At 42.9% G+C, this 24,286-nt stretch overlaps 1 protein-coding gene across 32 annotated transcripts in view; it reads left to right on the forward strand.

The window, feature by feature from the left end:
• Positions 1-24,286, forward strand: part of TCF4 (transcription factor 4) — a 151,292-nt gene that overhangs the window by 120,590 nt on the left and 6,416 nt on the right. For 11 of the 32 annotated variants that reach the window (XM_086869147.1, XM_086869143.1, XM_086869145.1 and 8 more), the window contains 8 exons: positions 8,676-8,781; positions 9,954-10,087; positions 10,571-10,703; positions 12,245-12,312; positions 13,445-13,523; positions 15,207-15,289; positions 22,299-22,499; positions 23,160-23,295. In XM_086869147.1, the coding sequence (XP_086725273.1) occupies positions 8,676-8,781; positions 9,954-10,087; positions 10,571-10,703; positions 12,245-12,312; positions 13,445-13,523; positions 15,207-15,289; positions 22,299-22,499; positions 23,160-23,295 (940 nt within the window). Of the gene's footprint in view, positions 1-8,675; positions 8,782-9,953; positions 10,088-10,570; positions 10,704-12,244; positions 12,313-13,444; positions 13,524-15,206; positions 15,290-22,298; positions 22,500-23,048; positions 23,296-24,286 lie in introns of all 32 variants that reach the window. The other 21 variants (XM_086869135.1, XM_086869141.1, XM_086869137.1 and 18 more) reach the window with 7 other exon arrangements.

Here is a 24,286-nt window from a genome sequence, read left to right on the forward strand (position 1 = left end):
AAAATGATCAATAGATAAGGAAAGGAATCAATCAATATTGGAGAAAAATGAATCAATAAATAATCGATTGATTCCGGAAGGGATCAATAAATGAGGAAAGCAATCAATCAATATTGGAGAGAGATAAATCAATAAATAATTGATCGGTATTGGAAGGGAAGTGATCAATCAATGAGGAAAGGAGTAATCAATCAATCAATCAGTAAATATTGGAGAGAAATAAATCAATAAATAATCGATATTGGAAGGGAAGCGATCAATAGATGAGGAAAGGAATCAGTCAATTAATATTGGAGATAAATAGATCAATAAATAATCAATATTGGAAGGGAAGCAATCAATGAGGAGAAGAGGAAAGGAATCAATCCATCAATCAATAAATGATCAGTTAATATTGGAGATAAATCAATCAATAAATGATCGATCAATATGGGATGGGAAGCGATCAATAGATGAGGAAAGGAATCAATCAATCAGTGTTAGGTATTGGAAAGAAATCAATAAATTCATAAATCAGTCTTGGCTATTGGAAGCCAATCAATCAATCAATCAATCAGGCAATCAATCAATAGGGGTATTGGAACTAAATCAATCAATCAATCAATAGTGGGTATTGGCAATAAAGAATCAATCAATCAATAGTGGGTATTGGAAATAATCAATCAATCAATAGTGATTATTGGAAATGAAGAATCAATCAACCAATCCATCAATAGACCAGGATTGGATATTGGAATTAAAGCAGTCGATCAATCAATCAATCAATCAACCAATCAATTAATCAGTATTGGCTATGGGAGCGATAGCAATCAATCAATCAATCAATCAATATTGGCTGAGGGAGCAATAGAAATCAATCAATCAATCTATAAATCGCTATTGGCCATGGGAGTGATATCAATCAATCAATCAATCAATATTGGCCATGGGAGTGATAGAAATCAATCAATCAATCAATCAGTATCGGCAATGGGAGAGATATCAATCAATAAATCAATCAATCAACCAATCAATCAATCAATCAGTATTGGCTATGGGAGTGATCAATCAATCAGTATTGGCTATGGGAGTTAATCAATCAATCAATCAGTATTGGCTATGGGAGTTAATCAATCAATCAATCAGTATTGGCTATGGGAGTGATCAATCAATCAGTATTGGCTATGGGAGTGATCAATCAATCAGTCAATCAGTATTGGCTATGGCAGCAATATGAATCGATCAATCGATGAATCTATCAATCAATCAATCGATCGATCAATCCTGCAGTCCAAGGATCAATAATCAATAATCCCCTGGGAATGAATCAATATCGGGAATCGATCAATAAACACCGGGAGGGATTTGTTAATGAGCACGTGTTTATCAATAATTAATAATTAATCAATGAATCGATTATCAATGAATAATTGAATACTCCTATAGAAATCAATTAATAACTGATCAATTCTGGCCTAGGAATCAATAACTGATCAATTATTTATTGATAAGCTTATTAATTTATCCGGTAATTAATATTCCTCTGGGAATTGAATAAGAATTGATTGATTGTGATATCGAATATTAACAATATTAGGTATTAATAAGAGTTTTAATTATTGATCATTAGAAATTAATATTTAATTATTGATCTGTATTTAATATTAAATTAAATATGGATATTAATGATTAATTATATATTATAATATAAGTAAATGTTAATTATAGATCTTAAAGAAATATTAATTGCATTAATTAGTATATATTAGACATATTAATTATATTGATCAGAGATAATTAATTGATAATAAATATATTAATGTAGGTATTAAATATATACAGATATTAAATATTAAATAGAACTATTAAATAATTATTAGTTATTAAGTAGTCTATTAAATGTGGCTATTAATGGATATTAAATATAAACAATCCATTAATTAATAATTATCCAATCTATTAACGATGATATTAACTCTTGGTGTTTAAAAGATATTAAATTAGGAAAAAATCCAATTAGTAAAGATAATAAATCCAATTATTAATTACATTAAATATAATCAAATATTTATTAATGGACTATTTAATCTATTATGATTATGCAAAATGTATTAATTAGGTATTAATTATGGTTATTAAGTGCAGTATTATTAATAGATACAGTAAATAGATGTGAGATATTGAACATATTTAAAATATGTGATCATTAATTAATAATTCATTAATTTAATAGGTATTAATTGAATACCTCTACTCTATTAAGTAGATCTGATCTATTAAATGTATCTAATTTAATTAAAACCAAATTTAATGAGATGCAAAATAATGAAGTGTGAACTCAACTTTGATCTCAAATAGCGATTATTAAATCTGCATATTAATTAGCACTATTAAAGCTAAATATTGACTCGGAAATATTAAGCTATTAATAGAAATATTAAAATATTAATATTAATTATTAATAATTAGAAATATTAATATGAATATTGAATAAAGTATGATAAATTATTAAGTATATTGAATATGCATATTAAATATTAACTAATATTAATAATAGTTAATTGATATTGAACATGGAGATAAATACATTTTTATTAAAGATAAATGTTCATATTAATGTTTTTATTTTTTTAAATAAAAATATTTACAAATATAATTAGAAATATTAACTAATATTAATATATTAATATTATTAATTACCCTACTTAATATTAATTACCCTGATATTACTAATAACTGTAATTATATTTAATAAATATATTAATTATGGTGATATATTATGTATAAATAGCGAAGAGCAATATCAGGAATATTAATTAGGAATATTAATTAGGAATATTAATTAGGAATATTAAACAGAAATGTGACAGGTAAATATTGAATTAAAACATGAATATTAATGAGAATATTAAATATTAAATTGATTCCATCCTATATATATTAATTGTTAAATTCAATTAATTTATTAATATGGATATTATTCCGACACGCAATTAAATATGCAGATGCTCATTTGCATAAAGTCAAATATGAGAAGAGTTATTGTATGTTAGCTATTAATATTAATTAATTATTAATTATTTATGGAATAAGTTTAATGTAAAGGGGAAAAATGGGAAAAAAATGGGGAGAAATAATTAAAAATAAAAATTAATAAATGAAATAAATTGAGATCTAATTAAAAATAAATAGAAATAATCGCTAATAAATGAAATAAATCGACAAATAAAAAAAATAGAATTAAATGTTAATAAATTAATTAAATTGAGAAATAAATGTTAATAAATGAAATCAATCGAGAAATAATTCAAAATAAATTAAAAATTAATAAAATTAGAGAAATAAATCGAAATAAATAAATGTGGAAATAAATAAAATCATTAAAGTAAATTAATTAAAATAAATCTCAACCAAAGTTTGATTTTCCTGCTTTATTAATTAATAACTTGGGAATTAATTAATGAGTTTCATGCATCGATGAGATTTAATTATTAATTTTGAAGCTCTGATGAAGTCTTTAATTAAGAAATAGAATTTGGGAATTATTCTTGATTTGAAGTTGATTCATGACTTTTAATTGACTAATTTTTATTAATTAATATTTCATTAGTTATTTATTTAAATATAGTGTAAATTTTCATTAATAACTTCCATTAATTAATTTTTATTAGTTATTAACTTCAAGATATTGCAGATTTGAATTAATAATTTTCGCTACTTAATATTTTATTCAATATTTCTTTAAATCTATTGTAAATTTCCATTAATAATTTTCATTAATTAATATTTGGTGAGTTATTTCTTTAAATGTATTGAAAGTTCTCATTAATAATTTTCATTAATTAATATTTGATTAGTTCCTTATTTGAATACATTGTAGATTTTCATTAATGACTTTCGCTAATTACTTTTTGATGAGTTTGAGTAGTTATTAATTTCAATAGATCGTATATTAGAGTTAATAATTGTCATTAATACTTTATTAGTGATTAATTTTAATATGTTTGAATTAATATATTAATTATTAATATTTAAATTTTTATGTTTAATTTTTAATATTAATATTTATATTCAATTAATATAATATAAATTATAATTTTATTAACATTCCATTAATTAATTAATATTTGATTTGTGGTTTAAATATATTAAAGTGTTTTAATTAATAATTCTCAATAATTTTTATTAATTATTTAAATGCATTAGCATACTTCAGTTAATACTTTTCACTAATTAATGCTTGATTATTAATTGAAATATATTGTCCATTTCCATTAATAATTTTGATTAATTAATGCTTTATTAGCTATTTAAATACATTAGTAAATTTTATTCAATTGTTTATCAATTTAATTGATTTCATTTCCATTAATTAGCGTTTAATGAGTTACTAATTTAAATATCTCGTGAATTTTAGTCATGATTTTAATTACTATTCATTTTATTTATATATTCTTGATATTATTAATATAGAAACTAAATTTAATTATTTTAAATTTTATGATTATTTATTACTGTTTATACTCTTATTAATTATTTTTATTGAATTATTCTTATTCAATTATTGTTATTGAATTATTATTAGTGAATTATTATTTAATTATTTAAATATATTTAGATATCTTCGTGAATAATTGATGTTAATTAATAACTTAAATCTATTGTGAATTTCCATTAATTAAAATTAATTAATTAATTAATTAATTAATTAAAATTCCGCCTGCAGGAAATTCCGAGCTCCAAAATCCCGGGATTTTCCCCCCGGAATTCCCGGATTTTTGGCGGGAATTCTGACTGGAAATCCAGGAATTTTGGGAATATTTGGGTGGAAATCCGGGAATTCTCTCTGAAAATCCGGGAATTTTGGGAATTCTCTCTGAAAATCCGTGAATTTTGGGAATTCTGGGCTGGAAATCCAGGAATTCTCTCTGAAAATCCGGGAATTCTCTTCGGTTTTCCGGGAATTCTCTCTGGTTTTCCGGGAATTCTCTCTGGAAATCTGGGAATTGTGGCTGGAAACGCGGGAATTGTGTTTTTCTGGGAATTCTGACTGGGGTTTTTTTGGGAATTCTGGCTGGAAATCTGGGAATTGCGGCTGTTTTCCCGGGAATTCTGGCTGGAAATGTGGGAATTCTGGGATTTCTCTCTGGAAATCCGGGAATTCTGGGAATATTTGGCTGGGAATCCAGGAATTCTCTCTGGTTTTCTGGGAATTCTCACTGGAAATCCGGGAATTCTGGCTGGAAATGCGTGAATTCAGTTTTCTGGGAATTCTGGGAATATTTGGGTGGAAATCCGGGAATTCTGGCTGGAAATCTGGGAATTCTGTTGGTTTTCCTGGGAATTCTCTCTGGAAATGCGGGAATTGTGTTTGGAAATGTGGGAATTGTGGCTGAAAATCCGGGAATTCTGGTCGGTTTTCTGGGAATTCTGGCTGAAAATCCAGGAATTCTCTTGGGAAATATGGGAATTCTCTGGAAATCTGGGAATTGTGGTCGGTTTTTTGGGAATTCTCTCTGGAAATCTGGGAATTGTGGCTGGAAATGCAGGAAGTCTGATTGTTTTTTCGGAATTCTGGTCGGTTTTCTGGGAATTCTGTTCATTTTCCTGGGAATTCTGGCTGGAAATGCAGGAATTGTAGCTGGAAATGTGGGAATCTTCTGGAAATGTGGGAATTCTGGTCGGTTTTCCAGGAATTCTCTCTGGTTTTCTGGGAATTCTGGCTGCAAATGTGGGAATTGTGGCTGGAAATCCAGGAAGTGTGATTGTTTTTCTGGGAATTCTGGCTGGGTTTTCGGGAATTCCAGCTGGAAATCTGGGAATTCTCTCTGGTTTTCTGGGAATTCTGGCTGGAAATGTGGGAATTCTGGCCGGTTTTTTGGGAATTGTGGCTGGAAATGCAGGAATTGGGTCTGGTTTTTCGGGAATTTGGTCTGGTTTTTCGGGAATTGGGTCTGGTTTTTCGGGAATTCTGTGGGTTTTTTGGGAATTGCAGCGGGTTTTTTGGGAATTCTGCGGGTTTTTCGGGAATTCTGTGGGTTTTTCGGGAATTCTGTGGGTTTTTTGGGAATTGCAGCCGGTTTTTCGGGAATTCTGCCGGGTTTTTCGGGAATTCTGTGGGTTTTTTGGGAATTGCAGCCGGTTTTTCGGGAATTCTGCCGGGTTTTTCGGGAATTCTGCGGGTTTTTTGCGGGATTTGGGCGCAGCTGTTCCCGATGAATTCCCGAGGATGAGGAAGGAGCCGCAGCTGCTCCGGATTTGGGATCCGGGGGCGTTTCCTTCCGGCCTTTTCCCGGGAACGCTCCGAGGTTTCCACATGTGGCCGGAATTAGGGAGGCGTTTCTGCAGGGGAAAAGGGGGGAGCTCATCCCTGAAAACTGCGGGAAAAGGGGGGAATTGATCCCTAAAAACTGCGGGAAAAGGGGGGAATTTATCCCTAAAAACTGCGGGAAAAGGGGGGAATTTATCCCTGAAAACTGCGGGAAAAGGGGGGAATTTATCCCTAAAAAATCCTGGAAAAGGGGGGAAATTATCCCTAAAAAATGCCAGGAAAGGAGGGAATTTTTCCTAAAAAGCTCCAGGAAAAGGAGGGAATTTATCCCTAAAAAATCAGGAATTTTCTCCCTAAAAAATGCCAGAAATGGAGGGAATTTATCCCTTAAAAATCCAGGAAAAGGAGGGAATTTATCCCTAAAACTGAGGGGATTTTCTCCCTAAAAACTCCAGGAAAGGGAGGAATTTATCCCTAAAAACTCTGGGAAAAGGAGGAAAAGATTCGGGAAAAGGGGGGAATTGATCCCTAAAAAATCAGGAATTTATCCCTAAAAGCTCCAGGAAAAGGAGGAAAAACTCTGGGAAAAGGGGGGAATTTATCCCTAAAAATTCTGGGAAAAGGGGGGAATTTATCCCTAAAAACTGCGAGAAAAAGTGGGGAAATTTATCCCTAAAAAATCAGAAATTTATCCCTAAGAACTCTGGGAAAAGGAGGAAAAAATTCAGGAAAAAGGGGAAATTTATCCCTAAAAAATCAGGAATTTATCCCTAAAAACTCTGGGAAAAGCAGGAAAAAATTTGGGAAAAGGGGGGAATTTATCCCTAAAAAATGAGGAATTTATCCCTAAAATATTCTGGGGAAAGGAGGAAAAAATCCAGGAAAAAGAGGGAATTTATCCCTAAAATTGAGGGAATTTATCCCTAAAAACTCCAGGAAAAGGGGGATATTTATCCCTAAAAAATCAGGAATTTTTCCCTAAAAATTCTGGGAAAAGGGGGGAATTTATCCCTAAAAAAATCAGGAATTTTTCCCTAAAAACTCCGGGAAAAGGAGGGAATTTATCCCTAAAAAAATCAGGAATTTATCCCTAAAAACTCTGGAAAATTATGCCTAAAAATGAGGGGATTTTTCCATAAAAACGAGGGAATATTTCCATAAAAAAATCAGGAATTTTCTCCCTAAAAAAGTGGGAATATTTCCATAAAAAATCAGGAATTTTCTCCCTAAAAAAGTGGGAATATTTCCCTAAAAAATCAGGAATTTTCTCCCTAAAAAAAGTGGGAATATTTCTATAAAAAATCAGGAATTTTCTCCCTAAAAAAGTGGGAATATTTCCCTAAAAAATCAGGAATTTTCTCCCTAAAAAAGAGGGAATATTTCCATAAAAAATCAGGAATTTTCTCCCTAAAAAAGTGGGAATATTTCCCTAAAAAATCAGGAATTTTCTCCCTAAAAACGAGGGAATATTTCCCTAAAAAATCAGGAATTTTCTCCCTAAAACCCCGAGGAAAAGCAGCGAATCCGGGACTCTCCCAATGCTGAATTTTGTGTTTCTGGGGAGTCCTTGGGCTGTTTCATCCTTGCATTTTCTCCCCCGGAATTCCGGGATCTCGGCTTTTCCCGCTTGGATTTTCCGGCTTTTTTCCCTCTCCGAGCTCGGGATCGGGCGCCGTGCCAAGCTCGGCTTCAAAATGGAGGCAGGAAGGAATCCATTTTCCAGGGATTCGGGATGCGGGATTCGCCTTTCCCGACCATCTGGAAGGGCAAAAATCCGGGAATGAATCCATCCCGGAATTCCCTGAGCTGCTGGGAGGGGAATTGGGGCTGGAAATTCCCAAAATCCGAGCGAAATTCCCAAAAAAAATCACCTGAGGGTCCTGGGAGGGGAAAAAATCCGGGAATGAGAGGATTTGGGGCTGGAAATTCCCGAAATCCGAGCGAAATTCCCAAAAAAAAGAGGAAAATCCGGGAATGAATCCATCCTGGAATTCCCTGAGCTGCTGGGAGGGGATTTGGGGCTGGAAATTCCCGAAATCCAAACAATATTCCCAAAAAAAATCACCTGAGGGTCCTGGGAGGGGAAAAAATCCGGGAATGAGGGGATTTGGGGATGGGAATTCCCTAAAACCAAGTGATATTCCCAAAAAAAAGAGGAAAAACCGGGAATAAATCCATCCCGGAATTCCCTGAGCTGTCTCGAGGGGATTTGGGGCTGGACATTCCTTAAATCCGAGCAAAATTCCCAAAAAAACGAGGAAAAACCGGGAATAAAATCCTGGAATAATTCCCACATAAAGAATTTTCCCCCTTGAGCTGCCGCAGGTTTTTTACGGAATTCCCAGGAATTCAAATCCCGGGGTTTTTTTGGAGGGGAGGGGAAAAGGGGAAAATTCCCGATTTTTTTGCGGATTTTTTTCCGTAGGTTTACGCTCCGTCCGCCAGCACCGCCGATTACAACCGGGATTCTCCGGGATATCCGTCCTCCAAACCCGCATCCGGCACTTTCCCAAGCTCTTTCTTCATGCAAGGTGAATTCCCAACGTTTTTCCCAGGGTTTTTTTTCCGGGATTTCTTGGGGAATCGAGCGCCGCAAACGTCGGGGGGGAAATCGGGAATTTTTGGGGATTTTTGGGATTTTTTGGGGATTTTTTTGGGGATTTTTTGCAATTTTTTGGGGATTTTTTGCGATTTTTTGGGGGATTTTTTGGGATTTTTTTGGGGATTTTTTGCGATTTTTGGGGGATTTTTTTGAGGATTTTTGGGGATTTTTGGGGGATTTTTGGGGAATTTTTTGGGATTTTTTGGGATTTTTTTGGGGATTTTTGGGGGATTTTGGGGGGATTTTTTGGGGATTTTTTTGGGGATTTTTTGGGATTTTTTTGGGATTTTTTTGAGGATTTTCGGGGATTTTTGGGGGATTTTTGGGGGGATTTTTTGGGGGATTTTTTGGGATTTTTTGGGGATTTTGGGGGATTTTTTTTTTATTTTTTGGGGATTTTTTGGGGGTTTTTTGGGGATTTTTGGGGATTTTTTGGGGGATTTTTGGGGATTTTTTGTGGATTTTTTTGAGGATTTTTTGGGGATTTTAGGGGGATTTTTTGCGATTTTTGGGGGATTTTTTGGGATGGGTTTTTTGTTGTTGTTGTTTTTCCAGGTGGGAATTTTGTGGTCCGGGAGGAAAAGTCTGGGAAAATTCTGGGTTTTTTTAAAAATTGGGAAAAGTCTTCATTAAAAAAAAAGGGAATTTTTCCCTAAAAAATGAGGAATTTTTCCCTATAAACTCTGGAAAATTGTCCTTAAAAATGAGGAATTTTCTCCCAAAAAAGGAGGAAATTTTTCGCCAAAAAAGGAGGAAATTTTTCCCCCAAAAAAGAAGGAATTTTCTCCCTAAAATAGAGGAAATTTTTCCCTAAAAATGAGGAATTTTTCCCTAAAAAAGAGGGAATTTTTCCCTCAAAACTCTGGAAAATTGTGCTTAAAAAGGAGGGAATTTTCCCCTAAAAAATGAGGAATTTTCCCCTAAAAAATGAGGAATTTTTCCCTAAAAAACGAGGAATTTCTCCCTAAAAAACGTGGAATTTCTCCCTAAACAGGCCGGAATTTTCCCCTAGGACAGGAGGGATGGGGATGGGCTGGGAGGTTTGGTTTTTTCCCGGAATTCCGGGGTTAATTCCCGTTTTTCCCCGTCTCTCTGCGGCAGATGGGCACCACGGCAGCGACCCCTGGAGCTCTTCCAGCGGGATGAGCCAAGGCGGATACAGCGGAATGTTGGGAAACTCTTCCCACATTTCCCAGTCCGGCAGCTACTGCAGCCTGCACCCCCACGAGCGCCTGGTGAGCGGCGCTTCCCGGGAACCCTCGCAATTCCCGGGAATTCTCCGTGCTCCTGGGAGTCCTCGTTGTTCCCTGAAATCCCAGAATTCCCACTTTTCCTGCACGGCATTCCCAGAAAACCTTGGCATTCCCATCCCAGCATTCCCAGTTTTTCTTGCTCAACATTCCCAGAAAACCTCGGGATTCTCATCCCAGCATTCCCAGTTTTTCTTGCACAGCATTCCCAGAAAACCTCGGGATTCTCATCCCAGCATTCCCAGTTTTTCTTGCTCAACATTCCCAGAAAACCTCGGGATTCTCATCCCAGCATTCCCAGTTTTTCTTGCTCAACATTCCCACACAACCTGGACATTCCCATCCCAGCATTCCCCAAATCCCCGACTCCGGGAGGCTCCTCCCTCGGGACGGTTCCCGGGATTCCCGGGATTCCCGGGGTTGCGGTCGTTCCCGGCTGATTGCGGCCGTGGTTCCCGCTTTTTCCAGAGCTATCCGTCGCACTCCTCGGCCGAGCTGGGCTCCGCGCTGCCGCCCATGTCGTCGTTCCACCGCGGCGGCTCCGCCCATTTCAGCGCCTCCTCCTGCACCCCCCCGGCCAACGGCGCCGAGCCCGGGATGGGTGAGTCACGGGATCCCGGGAAAACGCCGGGAAAATACCGGGAAAATTCGGGGAAATACCAGGAAAATACCGGGAAAATCATGGGAAAATACCAGGAAAATCAGGGGAAAATCACGGGAAAATGCTGGGAAAATTCCAGGAAAATACCGGGAAAATACCAGGAAAATCATGAGAAAAATACCGCGAAAATTCCAGGAAAATTCTGGGAAAATCATGGGGAAAATGCCGGGAAAATACCGGGAAAATCAGGGGAAAATACCAGGAAAATACCGGGAAAATTCCGGGGGAAAAAAATGGGACAATACCGGGAAAATACCAGGAAAATTCTGGGAAAATCATGGGGAAAATGCCAGGAAAATCATGGAAAATACGGGGAAAATACTGGGAAAATCGTGGGAAAATACCAGGAAAATTCTGGGAAAATCATGGGGAAAATGCCAGGAAAATCATGGGAAAATTCCGGGAAAAAAACGGGGAAATACCGGGAAAAACCCAGGGGAAAAAAGGGAAAAACCTGGGAAAATCCCAGGAAAACCCCGGGAAAATCATGGGAAAAAACCTGGGAAAAATACAGGAAAACACCTTGGAAAATCCCTAAAAAAAACCCCGGGAAAAGCCCCAGAAAATTCTGGAAAAAACCCGGGAAAATCCTGGGAAAATCCCCCCAAAAAAACCTGGGAAAATCCTAGGAAAACTCTAGGAAAACACCAGGAAAATCCCCCAAAAAATCTGGGAAAAACTCGGGAAAATCCTGGGAAAATCCCAGAAAAATCCCTAAAAAAGCCCTGGGGAGAATCCTGGGAAAATCTCGGGAAAACCGCAGAAAAAACCCTGGGAAAATCCCGGAAAAACGTCGGGAAAATCCTGGGAAAACCCTGGAAAAACCCTGGGAAAATCCCAGAAAAAAATCAGGAAAACCTTGGGAAAATTCCGGGAAAATCCTGGGAAAAACCCCGGGAAAAAACCTGGAAAAAAATCCCATGAAAATTCTGGGAAAATCCCCAAAAAAACCCCGGGAAAATCCCAGAATTGCACCTCGGAACCTTCCGGAAACACCGGGAATTCCGAAGTCTTTTTCTGAGGGGTTGGCCTGGTTTATTCCCGGAATTCCCCCTCCATCCTTCGCTTTTCCCGGGAATTTTCCCATCCCGAGGCGGGAATTCCATGGAATTTTCCCCAATTCCCGTTTTCCCCTCTTTTTTTCCCGGATTTTCCATCCCAAATCCCTCCGGAATTCCGGGAATTCTCCCATCCCCAGGTCGGAATTCCACGGGGCTGTACCAGGATTTTTTCCCAAAATTCCCATCAGAATTCCAAGGATTCTCCCCATTTTTCCTCCCCAGCTCCCATTTTTCCCCCGCAATTCCAAGAAAAAAACCTGGATCATCCCATCCAAACCCTCCCCGAATTTTTCATTCCCCGGGAATTTTCCGAAGCGGGAAAAAAAATTCCCGAAGGAAAAAAAAAAAAAAAAAAACGGGAAAAGGAATTCCGGGAAGGATTTTTGGGAATTTTCACCTGGAATTTTTTTTCCTTTGCAGCCAATCGAGGCAGCGGAGCCGCCGGAAGTTCTCAGACCGGAGACGCGCTGGGAAAAGCTCTCGCTTCCGTAAGGAATTTTTTTTCCGTGGGAATTCCGGGAATTTTGGGGTTTTTTGGGTTTTTTTTTTCGGGGATGGTTTGGAATTTGGGGAAAAAACAAAAATATTCCGGCGGGGAATTTTTGGGAATGAGGGGAAAAATGGGTTGGGAAGGAGTTGGATTGAAGGGAGAAAGGGTCGGAGCCATGGAATTCCTACGGGATTCCTGTGGAATTTCCTGGAATTTGGCTGCTTTTCCTGGAATTTCAGAGCCCTGCGGTTCCCGCCTTGGGATAACGGAGAAATCCTGGAATTTTCCTGCTTTGGGATAACGGAGAAATCCCGGGATTTTTCCACTTTGGGATAATGGAGAAATCCCGGGATTTTTCCACTTTGGGATAACGGGAGACGGAGAAATTCTAGGATATTCCTGCTCCCGTTATCCCGGGATATTCCCGTTATTCCAGGCTATTCCCACTTCAGGATAACGGAGAAATCCCGGGATTTTCCCCACTTTGGGATAATGGGAGATGGAGAAATCCCGGGATATTTCCATTCCCGTTATCCCGGGATATTCCCACTTCAGGATAACGAAGAAATCCCGGGATTTTCCCCACTTTGGGATAACAGGAGACGGAGAATTCCCGGGATTTTCCCTGGTTTGGGATAACAGCAGACAGAGAAATCCGGGATATTCCCGTTATCCCGGGATTTTCCCCGGTTTGGGATAACAGCAGAGAAATCCGGGATATTCCCGTTATCCCGGGATTTTCCTGCTTTGGGATAACAGCAGAGAAATCCGGGATATTCCCGTTATCCCGGGATTTTCCTGCTTTGGGATAACAGCAGACAGAGAAATGCGGGATATTCCCGTTATCCCGGGATTTTCCCCGCTCTCCCGCCCTTTTTCCGGGATCATTCCCATCTTTCCTGGGCACTGTGGGTTCCTTTGAGTTCTCATGACGCCGTTTCCTCCAAACCGAATCCGAATCCTCGGGATCCTCTCCCAATCCCCTTTTTTTTCCCCCCCTCCACCCCCACCTCGGGAATTTTTTATTTTTATTTCTTTTTTCCGGCGGATTTTCCCGGGAATTCCCGACCTTTCGGCTTGTTTGGATTCTTCCCGAATCCCGGATTAACGGATTATCCCATTTTTTAAAGATTTACTCTCCAGAGCACACCAACACCAGCTTTTCATCCAATCCTTCGACTCCGGTCGCGTCTCCCCCTTCTCTGGCAGGTACTGTGCTTCCCTCCTTCCTTCCGGGGAATTTCGGGAAGAGCCGCCGGAATTCTCCCGCTTCCCGCTCTCTCTTCCCAATCCCCGCCCCTCCCCCCACCCCTTCCCGGATTTTTCCCGGTTTTTTTTTAGCTTGGGGATGAGGTTTGGAATTTTCCGGGATTTTTTGGGATTTTCACCGGAGAGAATTCCGTGGGGGTTTTTTTTCCCTCCGGATCCGGCGCGTCCCGGAGGGAGAATTCCCAAAAAAAGATTTCAGGGAAAAGCTGGAATTTGAGCTTGGAAAACAGGGAATAAAAACCTGGCTGAGGGAAGGATTCCTGTGAGTTCCAGGAAAAACGGGAATAAAATAAACGGGGATAGGGAAAGAATTCCCGCAATTCCCAATCCGTGTTTTTGAGGATGGAGAACAGGGAATAAAAACCTGGATAAGGAAAGAATTCCCGTGGGTTCCAGCCCAGCCCGACTCTCATCCCCTTTTTCCGGGCTGGCTCGGATGATCCGAAGGAACAGGCAGCGGGAAAAGTGCGGGATGAGCCGTTGTTCCCGCTTTTCCCATTTTTCCGGAGCCAGGAATGGATCGGGATGAGCCGTTGTTCCCGTTTTTCCGGGTTTTCCGGCTCTGGGAATGGATCGGGATGAGCCGTTGTTCCCGTTTTTCCGGGTTTTCCGGAGCCGGGAATGGATCGGGATGAGCCGTTGTTCCCGTTTTTCCGGGTTTTCCGGAGCCGGGAATGGATCGGGTTGAGCCGTTGTTCCCGCTTTTCCAGAGCCGGGAATGGATTGGCATGAGCCGTTGTTCCCGTTTTTCCGGGTTTTCCGGAGGCGGGAATGGATCGGGTTGAGCCGTTGTTCCCGGTTTTCCAGCTCCGGGAATGGCTCGGGATGAGCCGTTGTTCCCGTTGTTCCCGTTTTCCCGTTTTTCCGGAGGCGGGAGCGGGGTTTTCCTAACGGTGGTTCCGGTTTTGCTCGGCAGGAACGGCCGTTTGGCCTAGGAATGGATCGGGATGAGCCGTTGTTCCCGGTTTTCTGGAGCCGGGAATGGATCGGGATGAGCCGTTGTTCCCATTTTTCCGGGTTTTCCGGAGGCGGGAATGGATCGGGATGAGCCGTTGTTCCCGTTGTTCCCGGTTTTCCCGTTTTTCCGGAGGCGGGAGCGGGGTTTTCCTAACGGTGGTTCCGGTTTTGCTCGGCAGGAACGGCCGTTTGGCCTAGGAATGGATCGGGATGAGCCGTTGTTCCCGGTTTTCCGGAGGCGGGAATGGATCGGGATGAGCCGTTGTTCCCGTTGTTCCCATTTTTCCCGTTGTTCCCGGTTTTTCCGGAGGCGGGAGCGGGGTTTTCCTAACGGTGGTTCCGGTTTTGCTCGGCAGGAACGGCCGTTTGGCCTAGGAATGGATCGGGATGAGCCGTTGTTCCCGGTTTTCCGGAGGCGGGAATGGATCGGGATGAGCCGTTGTTCCCGTTGTTCCCGTTGTTCCCGTTGTTCCCGGTTTTTCCGGAGGCGGGAGCGGGGTTTTCCTAACGGTGGTTCCGGTTTTGCTCGGCAGGAACGGCCGTTTGGTCTAGGAATGGATCGGGATGAGCCGTTGTTCCCGTTGTTCCCATTTTTCCCGTTGTTCCCGGTTTTTCCGGAGGCGGGAGCGGGGTTTTCCTAACGGTGGTTCCGGTTTTGCTCGGCAGGAACGGCCGTTTGGTCTAGGAATGGAGGGAATGGAGCTCCCGCGGCTTCATCGCCCAATTATGAGGGGCCCTTGCACTCCTTGGTACGTCTGGGAAGCCACCCCAAGCCTTCCTCCCTTCATCCTCTTCCTCCTTCCTTTTCCTTTATCCTCCTCTTCCTCCTTCTTTTCTTTCATCTCCCTCATTCCTCTTCCTCCTCCTTCATCTTCCTCCTTCCTTCCTTCCTCCCTCTCCGGCTGCTTCCTCCTCCTCCTCCTCCTTCATCTTCATCTTCCTCTTCTTCCTTCATCTTCCTCCTCCTCCTTCCTCCTCCTTCTTTCTTCTTCCTCTTCTTCTTTCATCTTCATCTTCTTCTTCCTCCTCCTTTCCTTCCTCCCTCTTCTCCTTCCTTCCTCCCCAGCTGCTTCCTCCTCCTCATCCTTCATCTTCCTCCTGTTGCTTCCTTTTCCTTCCTCTTCCTCATTCCTCCCTGGCTGCTTCCTCTTCCTCCTCGTCCTTCATCTTCCTCCTTCATCTTTCTCCTTCATCTTCCTCCTCCTCCTTCCTTCTTCTTCCTCTTCTTTCCTTCCTCTTCCTCCTTCCTTCCTGGCTGCTTCCTCTTCCTCCTTCATCTTTCTCCTTCATCTTCCTCCTCCTCCTTCCTTCTTCTTCCTCTTCCCTTCTCCTTTCTCTTCTCCATTCATCTTCCTCTTCTTTCTTTTTCTCCTTCCTGTTTCTCCTTCTTCCTCTTCCTTCTTCTTCCTCTCCTTTCTTCCTCTTCCTCCTTCCTATTCCTCTTCCTTTTCCTCCTCCCTTTTCCTTCCTTCATCTTCATCTCCCTCTTCCTCTTCTTCCTTCCTTTTCCTTTCTCTTCCTCCTTGTTCTTCCCTCTTCTTTCTTCCTCCTTCCTCTTCCTCCTTGTTCCCTCCTCTTTCCTTTCCCTTCCGTCCCTTTTCCTTCCCTTTCCTCCCTCTTTTCCCGGCGGGAAAAGCGGGAAGAGCGCGGGAGTTGTCGGGGAAATGCGAGGGAGGGGATGTTCCCTAGGGAAATATCCTGGAATTAGGGAAAGATCCTGGAATTTGGGAATGATCCCGGATTAGGGAAAGAGCCTGGAATTCGGGAATGTCCCTGGAATTCGGGAATGTTCCGGGATTAGGGAACACTTCTGGAATGAGGGAGGCGATTCTCCGGGATCCCACGGATCTCTCACGGAATCTCCGGCGGCCTGAGCGTTCCGGGCGGGAATTCCCATGGAATTTTCCCCCTTTCCGTGCGGAAGCTGCGGAGGACGGGGCGGAACCGATCCCTCCCCTTTGTCCATCCCGGTCGGAAGCCGGGGGAATTTGCCCGGATTGGATTTTCCCGGCTCCGTGTTTTCTGGGAATTCCCAGGGAACTCCTGTGGCTGCTTCCAATCCCTTCGGAATGGTCCCGTGGAGCTTTCCCGTCCCTTTGGAATTGTCCTCCGGAGATCCCAAATCCCCAAACCCTCGGGATTTTCCTGTTGGGATCCCAGATTCCCAAACCTTTGGGATTTTCCCATTGAGATCCCAGATTCCCAAACCTTTGGTATTTTCCCATTGAGATCCCAGATTCCCAAACCTTTGGGATTTTCCCATTGAGATCCCAGATTCCCAAACCTTTGGGATTTTCCTGTGGAGATCCCAGATTCCCAAACCTTTGGGATTTTCCTGTGGAGATCCCAGATTCCCAAACCTTTGGGATTTTCCCATTGAGATCCCAGATTCCCAAACCTTTGGGATTTTCCCATTGAGATCCCAGATTCTCAAACCTTTGGGATTTTCCCATTGAGATCCCAGATTCCCAAACCTTTGGGATTTTCCCATTGAGATCCCAGATTCCCAAACCTTTGGGATTTTCCCATTGAGATCCCAGATTCCCAAACCTTTGGGATTTTCCCATTGAGATCCCAGATTCCCAAACCTTTGGGATTTTCCCATTGAGTTCCCAGATTCCCAAACCTTTGGGATTTTCCTGTGGAGATCCCAGATTCCCAAACCTTTGGGATTTTCCCATTGAGATCCCAGATTCCCAAACCTTTGGGATTTTCCCATTGGGATCCCAGATTCTCAAACCTTTGGGATTTTCCTGTGGAGATCCCAGATTCCCAAACCTTTGGGATTTTCCTGTGGAGATCCCAGATTCCCAAACCTTTGGGATTTTCCCATTGAGATCCCAGATTCCCAAACCTTTGGGATTTTCCTGTGGAGATCCCAGATTCCCAAACCTTTGGGATTTTCCTGTGGAGATCCCAGATTCTCAAACCTTTGGGATTTTCCCATTGAGATCCCAGATTCCCAAACCTTTGGGATTTTCCCATTGAGATCCCAGATTCCCAAACCTTTGGGATTTTCCCATTGAGATCCCAAATTCCCAAACCTTTGGGATTTTCCCATTGAGATCCCAGATTCCCAAACCTTTGGGATTTTCCCATTGAGATCCCAGATTCCCAAACCTTTGGGATTTTCCTGTGGAGATCCCAGATTCCCAAACCTTTGGGATTTTCCTGTGGAGATCCCAGATTCCCAAACCTTTGGGATTTTCCCATTGGGATCCCAGATTCCCAAACCTTTGGGATTTTCCCGTTGAGATCCCAGATTCCCAAAACTTTGGGATTTTCCTGTGGAGATCCCAGATTCCCAAACCTTTGGGATTTTCCCATTGAGATCCCAGATTCCCAAACCTTTGGGATTTTCCCGTGGAGATCCCAGATTCCCAAACCTTTGGGATTTTACTGTGGAGATCCCAGATTCCCAAACCTTTGGGATTTTCCTGTGGAGATCCCAGATTCCCAAACCTTTGGGATTTTCCCATTGAGATCCCAGATTCCCAAACCTTTGGGATTTTCCCATTGAGATCCCAGATTCCCAAACCTTTGGGATTTTCCCATTGAGATCCCAGATTCTCAAACCTTTGGGATTTTCCTGTGGAGATCCCAGATTCCCAAACCTTTGGGATTTTCCTGTGGAGATCCCAGATTCCCAAACCTTTGGGATTTTCCTGTTGGGATCCCAGATTCCCAAACCTTTGGGATTTTCCCATTGAGATCCCAGATTCCCAAACCTTGGGGATTTTCCCATTGAGATCCCAGATTCTCAAACCTTTGGGATTTTCCTGTGGAGATCCCAGATTCCCAAACCTTTGGGATTTTCCTGTGGAGATCCCAGATTCCCAAACCTTTGGGATTTTCCTGTTGGGATCCCAGATTCCCAAACCTTTGGGATTTTCCCATTGAGATCCCAGATTCCCAAACCTTTGGGATTTTCCTGTGGAGATCCCAAATTTTCAAACCTTTGGGATTTTCCTGTGGAGATCCCAGATTCCCAAACCTTTGGGATTTTCCCATTGAGATCCCAGATTCCCAAACCTTTGGGATTTTCCCATTGAGATCCCAGATTCCCAAACCTTTGGGATTTTCCTGTGGAGATCCCAGATTCCCAAACCTTTGGGATTTTCCCATTGAGATCCCAGATTCTCAAACCTTTGGGATTTTCCTGTGGAGATCCCAGATTCCCAAACCTTTGGGATTTTCCCATTGAGATCCCAGATTCCCAAACCTTTGGGATTTTCCTGTGGAGATCCCAGATTCCCAAACCTTTGGGATTTTCCCATTGAGATCCCAGATTCCCAAACCTTTGGGATTTTCCTGTGGAGATCCCAAATTTTCAAACCTTTGGGATTTTCCTGTGGAGATCCCAGATTCCCAAACCTTTGGGATTTTCCCATTGAGATCCCAGATTCCCAAACCTTTGGGATTTTCCCATTGAGATCCCAAATTCCCAAACCTTTGGGATTTTCCTGTGGAGATCCCAAATTCCCAAACCTTTGGGATTTTCCCATTGAGATCCCAGATTCTCAAACCTTTGGGATTTTCCTGTGGAGATCCCAGATTCCCAAACCTTTGGGATTTTCCTGTGGAGATCCCAGATTCCCAAACCTTTGGGATTTTCCTGTTGGGATCCCAGATTCCCAAACCTTTGAGATTTTCCCATTGAGATCCCAGATTCCCAAACCTTTGGGATTTTCCTGTGGAGATCCCAGATTCCCAAACCTTTGGGATTTTCCTGTGGAGATCCCAGATTCTCAAACCTTTGGGATTTTCCCATTGAGTTCCCAGATTCCCAAACCTTTGGGATTTTCCTCTGTAGATCCCAGATTCCCAAACCTTTGGGATTTTCCCATTGAGATCCCAGATTCCCAAACCTTTGGGATTTTCCCATTTGGATCCCGGATTCTCAAACCTTTGGGATTTTCCTGTGGAGATCCCAGATTCCCAAACCTTTGGGATTTTCCTGTGGAGATCCCAGATTCCCAAACCTTTGGGATTTTCCCATTGAGATCCCAGATTCCCAAACCTTTGGGATTTTCCCATTGAGATCCCAGATTCCCAAACCTTTGGGATTTTCCCATTGAGATCCCAAATTCCCAAACCTTTGGGATTTTCCCATTGAGATCCCAGATTCCCAAACCTTTGGGATTTTCCTGTGGAGATCCCAGATTCCCAAACCTTTGGGATTTTCCCATTGAGATCCCAGATTCCCAAACCTTTGGGATTTTCCCATTGAGATCCCAGATTCCCAAACCTTTGGGATTTTCCCATTGAGATCCCAGATTCCCAAACCTTTGGGATTTTCCCATTGAGATCCCAAATTCCCAAACCTTTGGGATTTTCCCGTGGAGATCCCAGATTCCCAAACCTTTGGGATTTTCCCATTGAGATCCCAGATTCCCAAACCTTTGGGATTTTCCCATTGAGATCCCAGATTCCCAAACCTTTGGGATTTTCCCATTGGGATCCCAGATTCCCAAACCTTTGGGATTTTCCTGTGGAGATCCCAGATTCCCAAACCTTTGGGATTTTCCTGTGGAGATCCCAGATTCCCAAACCTTTGGGATTTTCCCGTGGAGATCCCAGATTCCCAAACCTTTGGGATTTTCCCATTGAGATCCCAGATTCTCAAACCTTTGGGATTTTCCTGTGGAGATCCCAGATTCCCAAACCTTTGGGATTTTCCCATTGAGATCCCAGATTCCCAAACCTTTGGGATTTTCCCATTGAGATCCCAGATTCCCAAACCTTTGGGATTTTCCCATTGAGATCCCAGATTCCCAAACCTTTGGGATTTTCCCATTGAGATCCCAGATTCCCAAACCTTTGGGATTTTCCCATTGAGATCCCAGATTCCCAAACCTTTGGGATTTTCCCATTGAGATCCCAGATTCTCAAACCTTTGGGATTTTCCTGTGGAGATCCCAGATTCCCAAACCTTTGGGATTTTTCCATTGAGATCCCAGATTCCCAAACCTTTGGGATTTTCCTGTGGAGATCCCAAATTCCCAAACCTTTGGGATTTTCCCATTGACATCCCAGATTCTCAAACCTTTGGGATTTTCCCATTGAGATCCCAGATTCCCAAACCTTTGGGATTTTCCCATTGACATCCCAGATTCTCAAACCTTTGGGATTTTCCTGTGGAGATCCCAGATTCCCAAACCTTTGGGATTTTCCCATTGAGATCCCAGATTCCCAAACCTTTGGGATTTTCCCATCGAGATCCCAGATTCCCAAACCTTTGGGATTTTCCTGTGGAGATCCCAGATTCCCAAACCTTTGGGATTTTCCCATTGGGATCCCAGATTCCCAAACCTTTGGGATTTTCCTGTGGAGATCCCAAATTTCCCAAACCTTTGGGATTTTCCCATTGAGATCCCAGATTCCCAAACCTTTGGGATTTTCCTGTGGAGATCCCAGATTCCCAAACCTTTGGGATTTTCCCATTGAGATCCCAGATTCCCAAACCTTTGGGATTTTCCCATTGAGATCCCAGATTCCCAAACCTTTGGGATTTTCCTGTGGAGATCCCAGATTCTCAAACCTTTGGGATTTTCCCATTGAGATCCCAGATTCCCAAACCTTTGGGATTTTCCTGTGGAGATCCCAGATTCCCAAACCTTTGGGATTTTCCCATTGAGATCCCAGATTCTCAAACCTTTGGGATTTTCCCATTGAGATCCCAGATTCCCAAACCTTTGGGATTTTCCTGTGGAGATCCCAAATTCCCAAACCTTTGGGATTTTCCCATTGAGATCCCAGATTCCCAAACCTTTGGGATTTTCCCATCGAGATCCCAGATTCCCAAACCTTTGGGATTTTCCCGTGGAGATCCCAGATTCCCAAACCTTTGGGATTTTCCTGTGGAGATCCCAGATTCCCAAACCTTTGGGATTTTCCCATTGAGATCCCAGATTCCCAAACCTTTGGGATTTTCCCATTGAGATCCCAGATTCCCAAACCTTTGGGATTTTCCCATTGACATCCCAAATTCCCAAACCTTTGGGATTTTCCCTTTGAGATCCCAGATTCCCAAACCTTTGCGATTTTCCTGTGGAGATCCCAAATTCCCAAACCTTTGGGATTTTCCCATGGCGATCCCAAATCCCTCAGGATTTTCCCGTTGCCATCCCATCCCTTCAGAATTGTCGAGCTTTTCCAACCCTTGGGAATTTCCCGTCTTTTCCGACCCTTGGGAATTTCCCTTCTTTTCCGACCCTTGGGAATTCTCCCGTGGAGCTTTTCCAACCTTTCCCGGCGAGGTTCCTCTCCCTCCGTCTCCGTTGGATCCTGGGATCAGCCGCGGTGGGGGCAGGGAGGAAAATTCCCCGCTGGGAGCGGAACCGCGACGGAAAATCCCTTTAAATCCCTTTATCCGCTTTTTGTCGCGGCCGTCGCTTCTTTTCCCGCTTTTTTCTTTTTTTTCCCCCTTTCCCAAATCCCGATTTTCCTTTGGATCTCACTCAAACTCCGCCGAGCCCTCGCGGTTTTCGCCGGCGCGGCCGGATTTCTGTTCATGAGGAATCATCGAACCTGTTTTGCCCACGAAAATCCCGGCGGGATTCGCGTCTTAGGGAACGACGAAAACTCCGGGAATTCGGGAATGTGGGGATTGGGGAATGTGGAGATTGGGGAACGTGGGGATGGGGGAATGTGGGAATTGGGGGATTTGGGGATTTGGGAATGTGGGGATTGGGAATGTGGGGATTGGGGAATGTGGGGATTGGGGAATGTGGGAATTGCTGAGGCTTTGCCCCGCAGCAGAGCCGGATCGAGGATCGCCTGGAGCGCCTGGATGACGCCATCCACGTCCTTCGGAATCACGCGGTGGGAGCCGCGCCCGCCATGGCCGGAGCGCACGGAGACGTGCACGGAATCATCGGAGCCGCCCACAACGGAGCCATGGCCGGGCTGGCTTCCGGCTACGGCGGCGGCCTGCTGGGCAGCCGGCACGCACTGATGGTGAGCGGGAATAATATCGGGAATAATAATGGGAATAACGGGAATAATAATGGGAATAATAATGGGAATAATAATGGGAATAACGGGAATAATAACGGGAATGGGTTATGGGAACGGCCTGCTGGGCAGCCGGCACGCGCTGATGGTGAGCGGGAATAATAGCGGGAATGTGGGAATAACAACGGGAATGTGGGAATGACAGGAACATCTCAAGGAGATGGGAATGGAAATGGGAATATCCCAGTGGGAGATGCTGAATGGGAAGAGGAATAGGAATGGGAATGGGAATAGGAATAGGAACAGGAACGGGAATGGGAATAGGAATGGGAACAGGAATGGGAATGGGAACAGGAATAGGAATGGGAACGGGAATGGGAATGGGAACAGGAATAGGAATGGGAACGGGAATGGGAATGGGAACAGGAATAGGAATGGGAATGGGAACAGGAATGGGAATGGGAATAGGAATAGGAATGGGAACGGGAATGGGAACAGGAACATCTCCACGGCTCAGGAACTCTTTGTTTACCGACTCCGTTTTCCATCCAGCGCTCTGGATTTGGGATTGGGGATAGCAGAGGGCCGACAGGGAACGCTGCAGGTTCCCGGCTCCAGGGGGAGCATTCCCGGGATTCCGGACTCACCGGGATCTCTCGGCAGGTGGGAGCTCACCGGGAGGACGGCGTCGGCCTCCGCGGGAGCCACTCGCTGGTGCCCGGCCAGGTGCCGGTGCCGACGCTTCCGGTGCAATCGGCGACGTCCCCGGAGCTGACCCCGGCCCAGGATCCCTACCGGGGTGAGCATTCCCAAAATTCCCAAATTCCCACATCCGCCTGCCTTTGGAATGCGGCAAAACCAGGCTCGAGTTCTTCCCATCCCAATCCATTCTGGGATTTCCATCCCATTCCAGGATTTCCATCCCAATCCGGGATTTCCATCCCAATCCAGGATTTCCATCCCAATCCAGGATTTCCATCCAAATCCAGGATTTTCAGATCCCATTCCAGGATTTCCATCCCATTCCAGTATTTCCATCCCAATCCGGGATATCCAGATCCCAATCCAGGATTTCCAGATCCCAATCCCGGACTTCCATTCCGTGATTTCCATCCCAATCCGGGATTTTCAGATCCCAATCCAGGATTTCCATTCCATTCAAGGATTCCCATCCCAATCCACGATTTCCATTCCTGGATTTCCATCCCATTCTGGGATTTTCAGATCCCAATCCATGATTTCCATCCCAAACCATTCCGTGATTTCCATCCCAATCCAGGATTTCCATTCCAGGATTTCCATCCCAATCCAGCATTTCCATCCCAATCCCGGACTTCCATTCCGTGATTTCCATCCCAATCCAGGATTTCCATTCCAGGATTTCCATCCCATTCTGGGATTTTCAGATCCCAATCCATGATTTCCATCCCAATCCAGGATTTCCATCCCAAACCATTCTGTGATTTCCATCCCAATCCCGGACTTCCATTCCGTGATTTCCATCCCAATCCGGGATTTTCAGATCCCAATCCAGGATTTCCATCCCAATCCAGGATTTCCATCCCAATCCATTCCGTGATTTCCATCCCAATCCAGGATTTCCATTCCAGGATTTCCATCCCAATCCATGATTTCCATCCCAATCCATTCCAGGATTTCCATCCCAATCCGGGATTTTCCCATCCCTAAATCCGCTCCCTCCTGGATGAGGCTCAGAGAACCCGTCTCGGCTCCGGGATGATCCCAACCCCTTTCCCTGATCCCAAACCCCTCCTCTCCTCCTTTTCCCA

Source organism: Cyanistes caeruleus, chromosome Z (assembly GCF_971803275.1).
Source record: "Cyanistes caeruleus chromosome Z, bCyaCae1.hap1.1, whole genome shotgun sequence".
Classification (NCBI taxonomy): Eukaryota; Metazoa; Chordata; class Aves; order Passeriformes; family Paridae; genus Cyanistes; species Cyanistes caeruleus.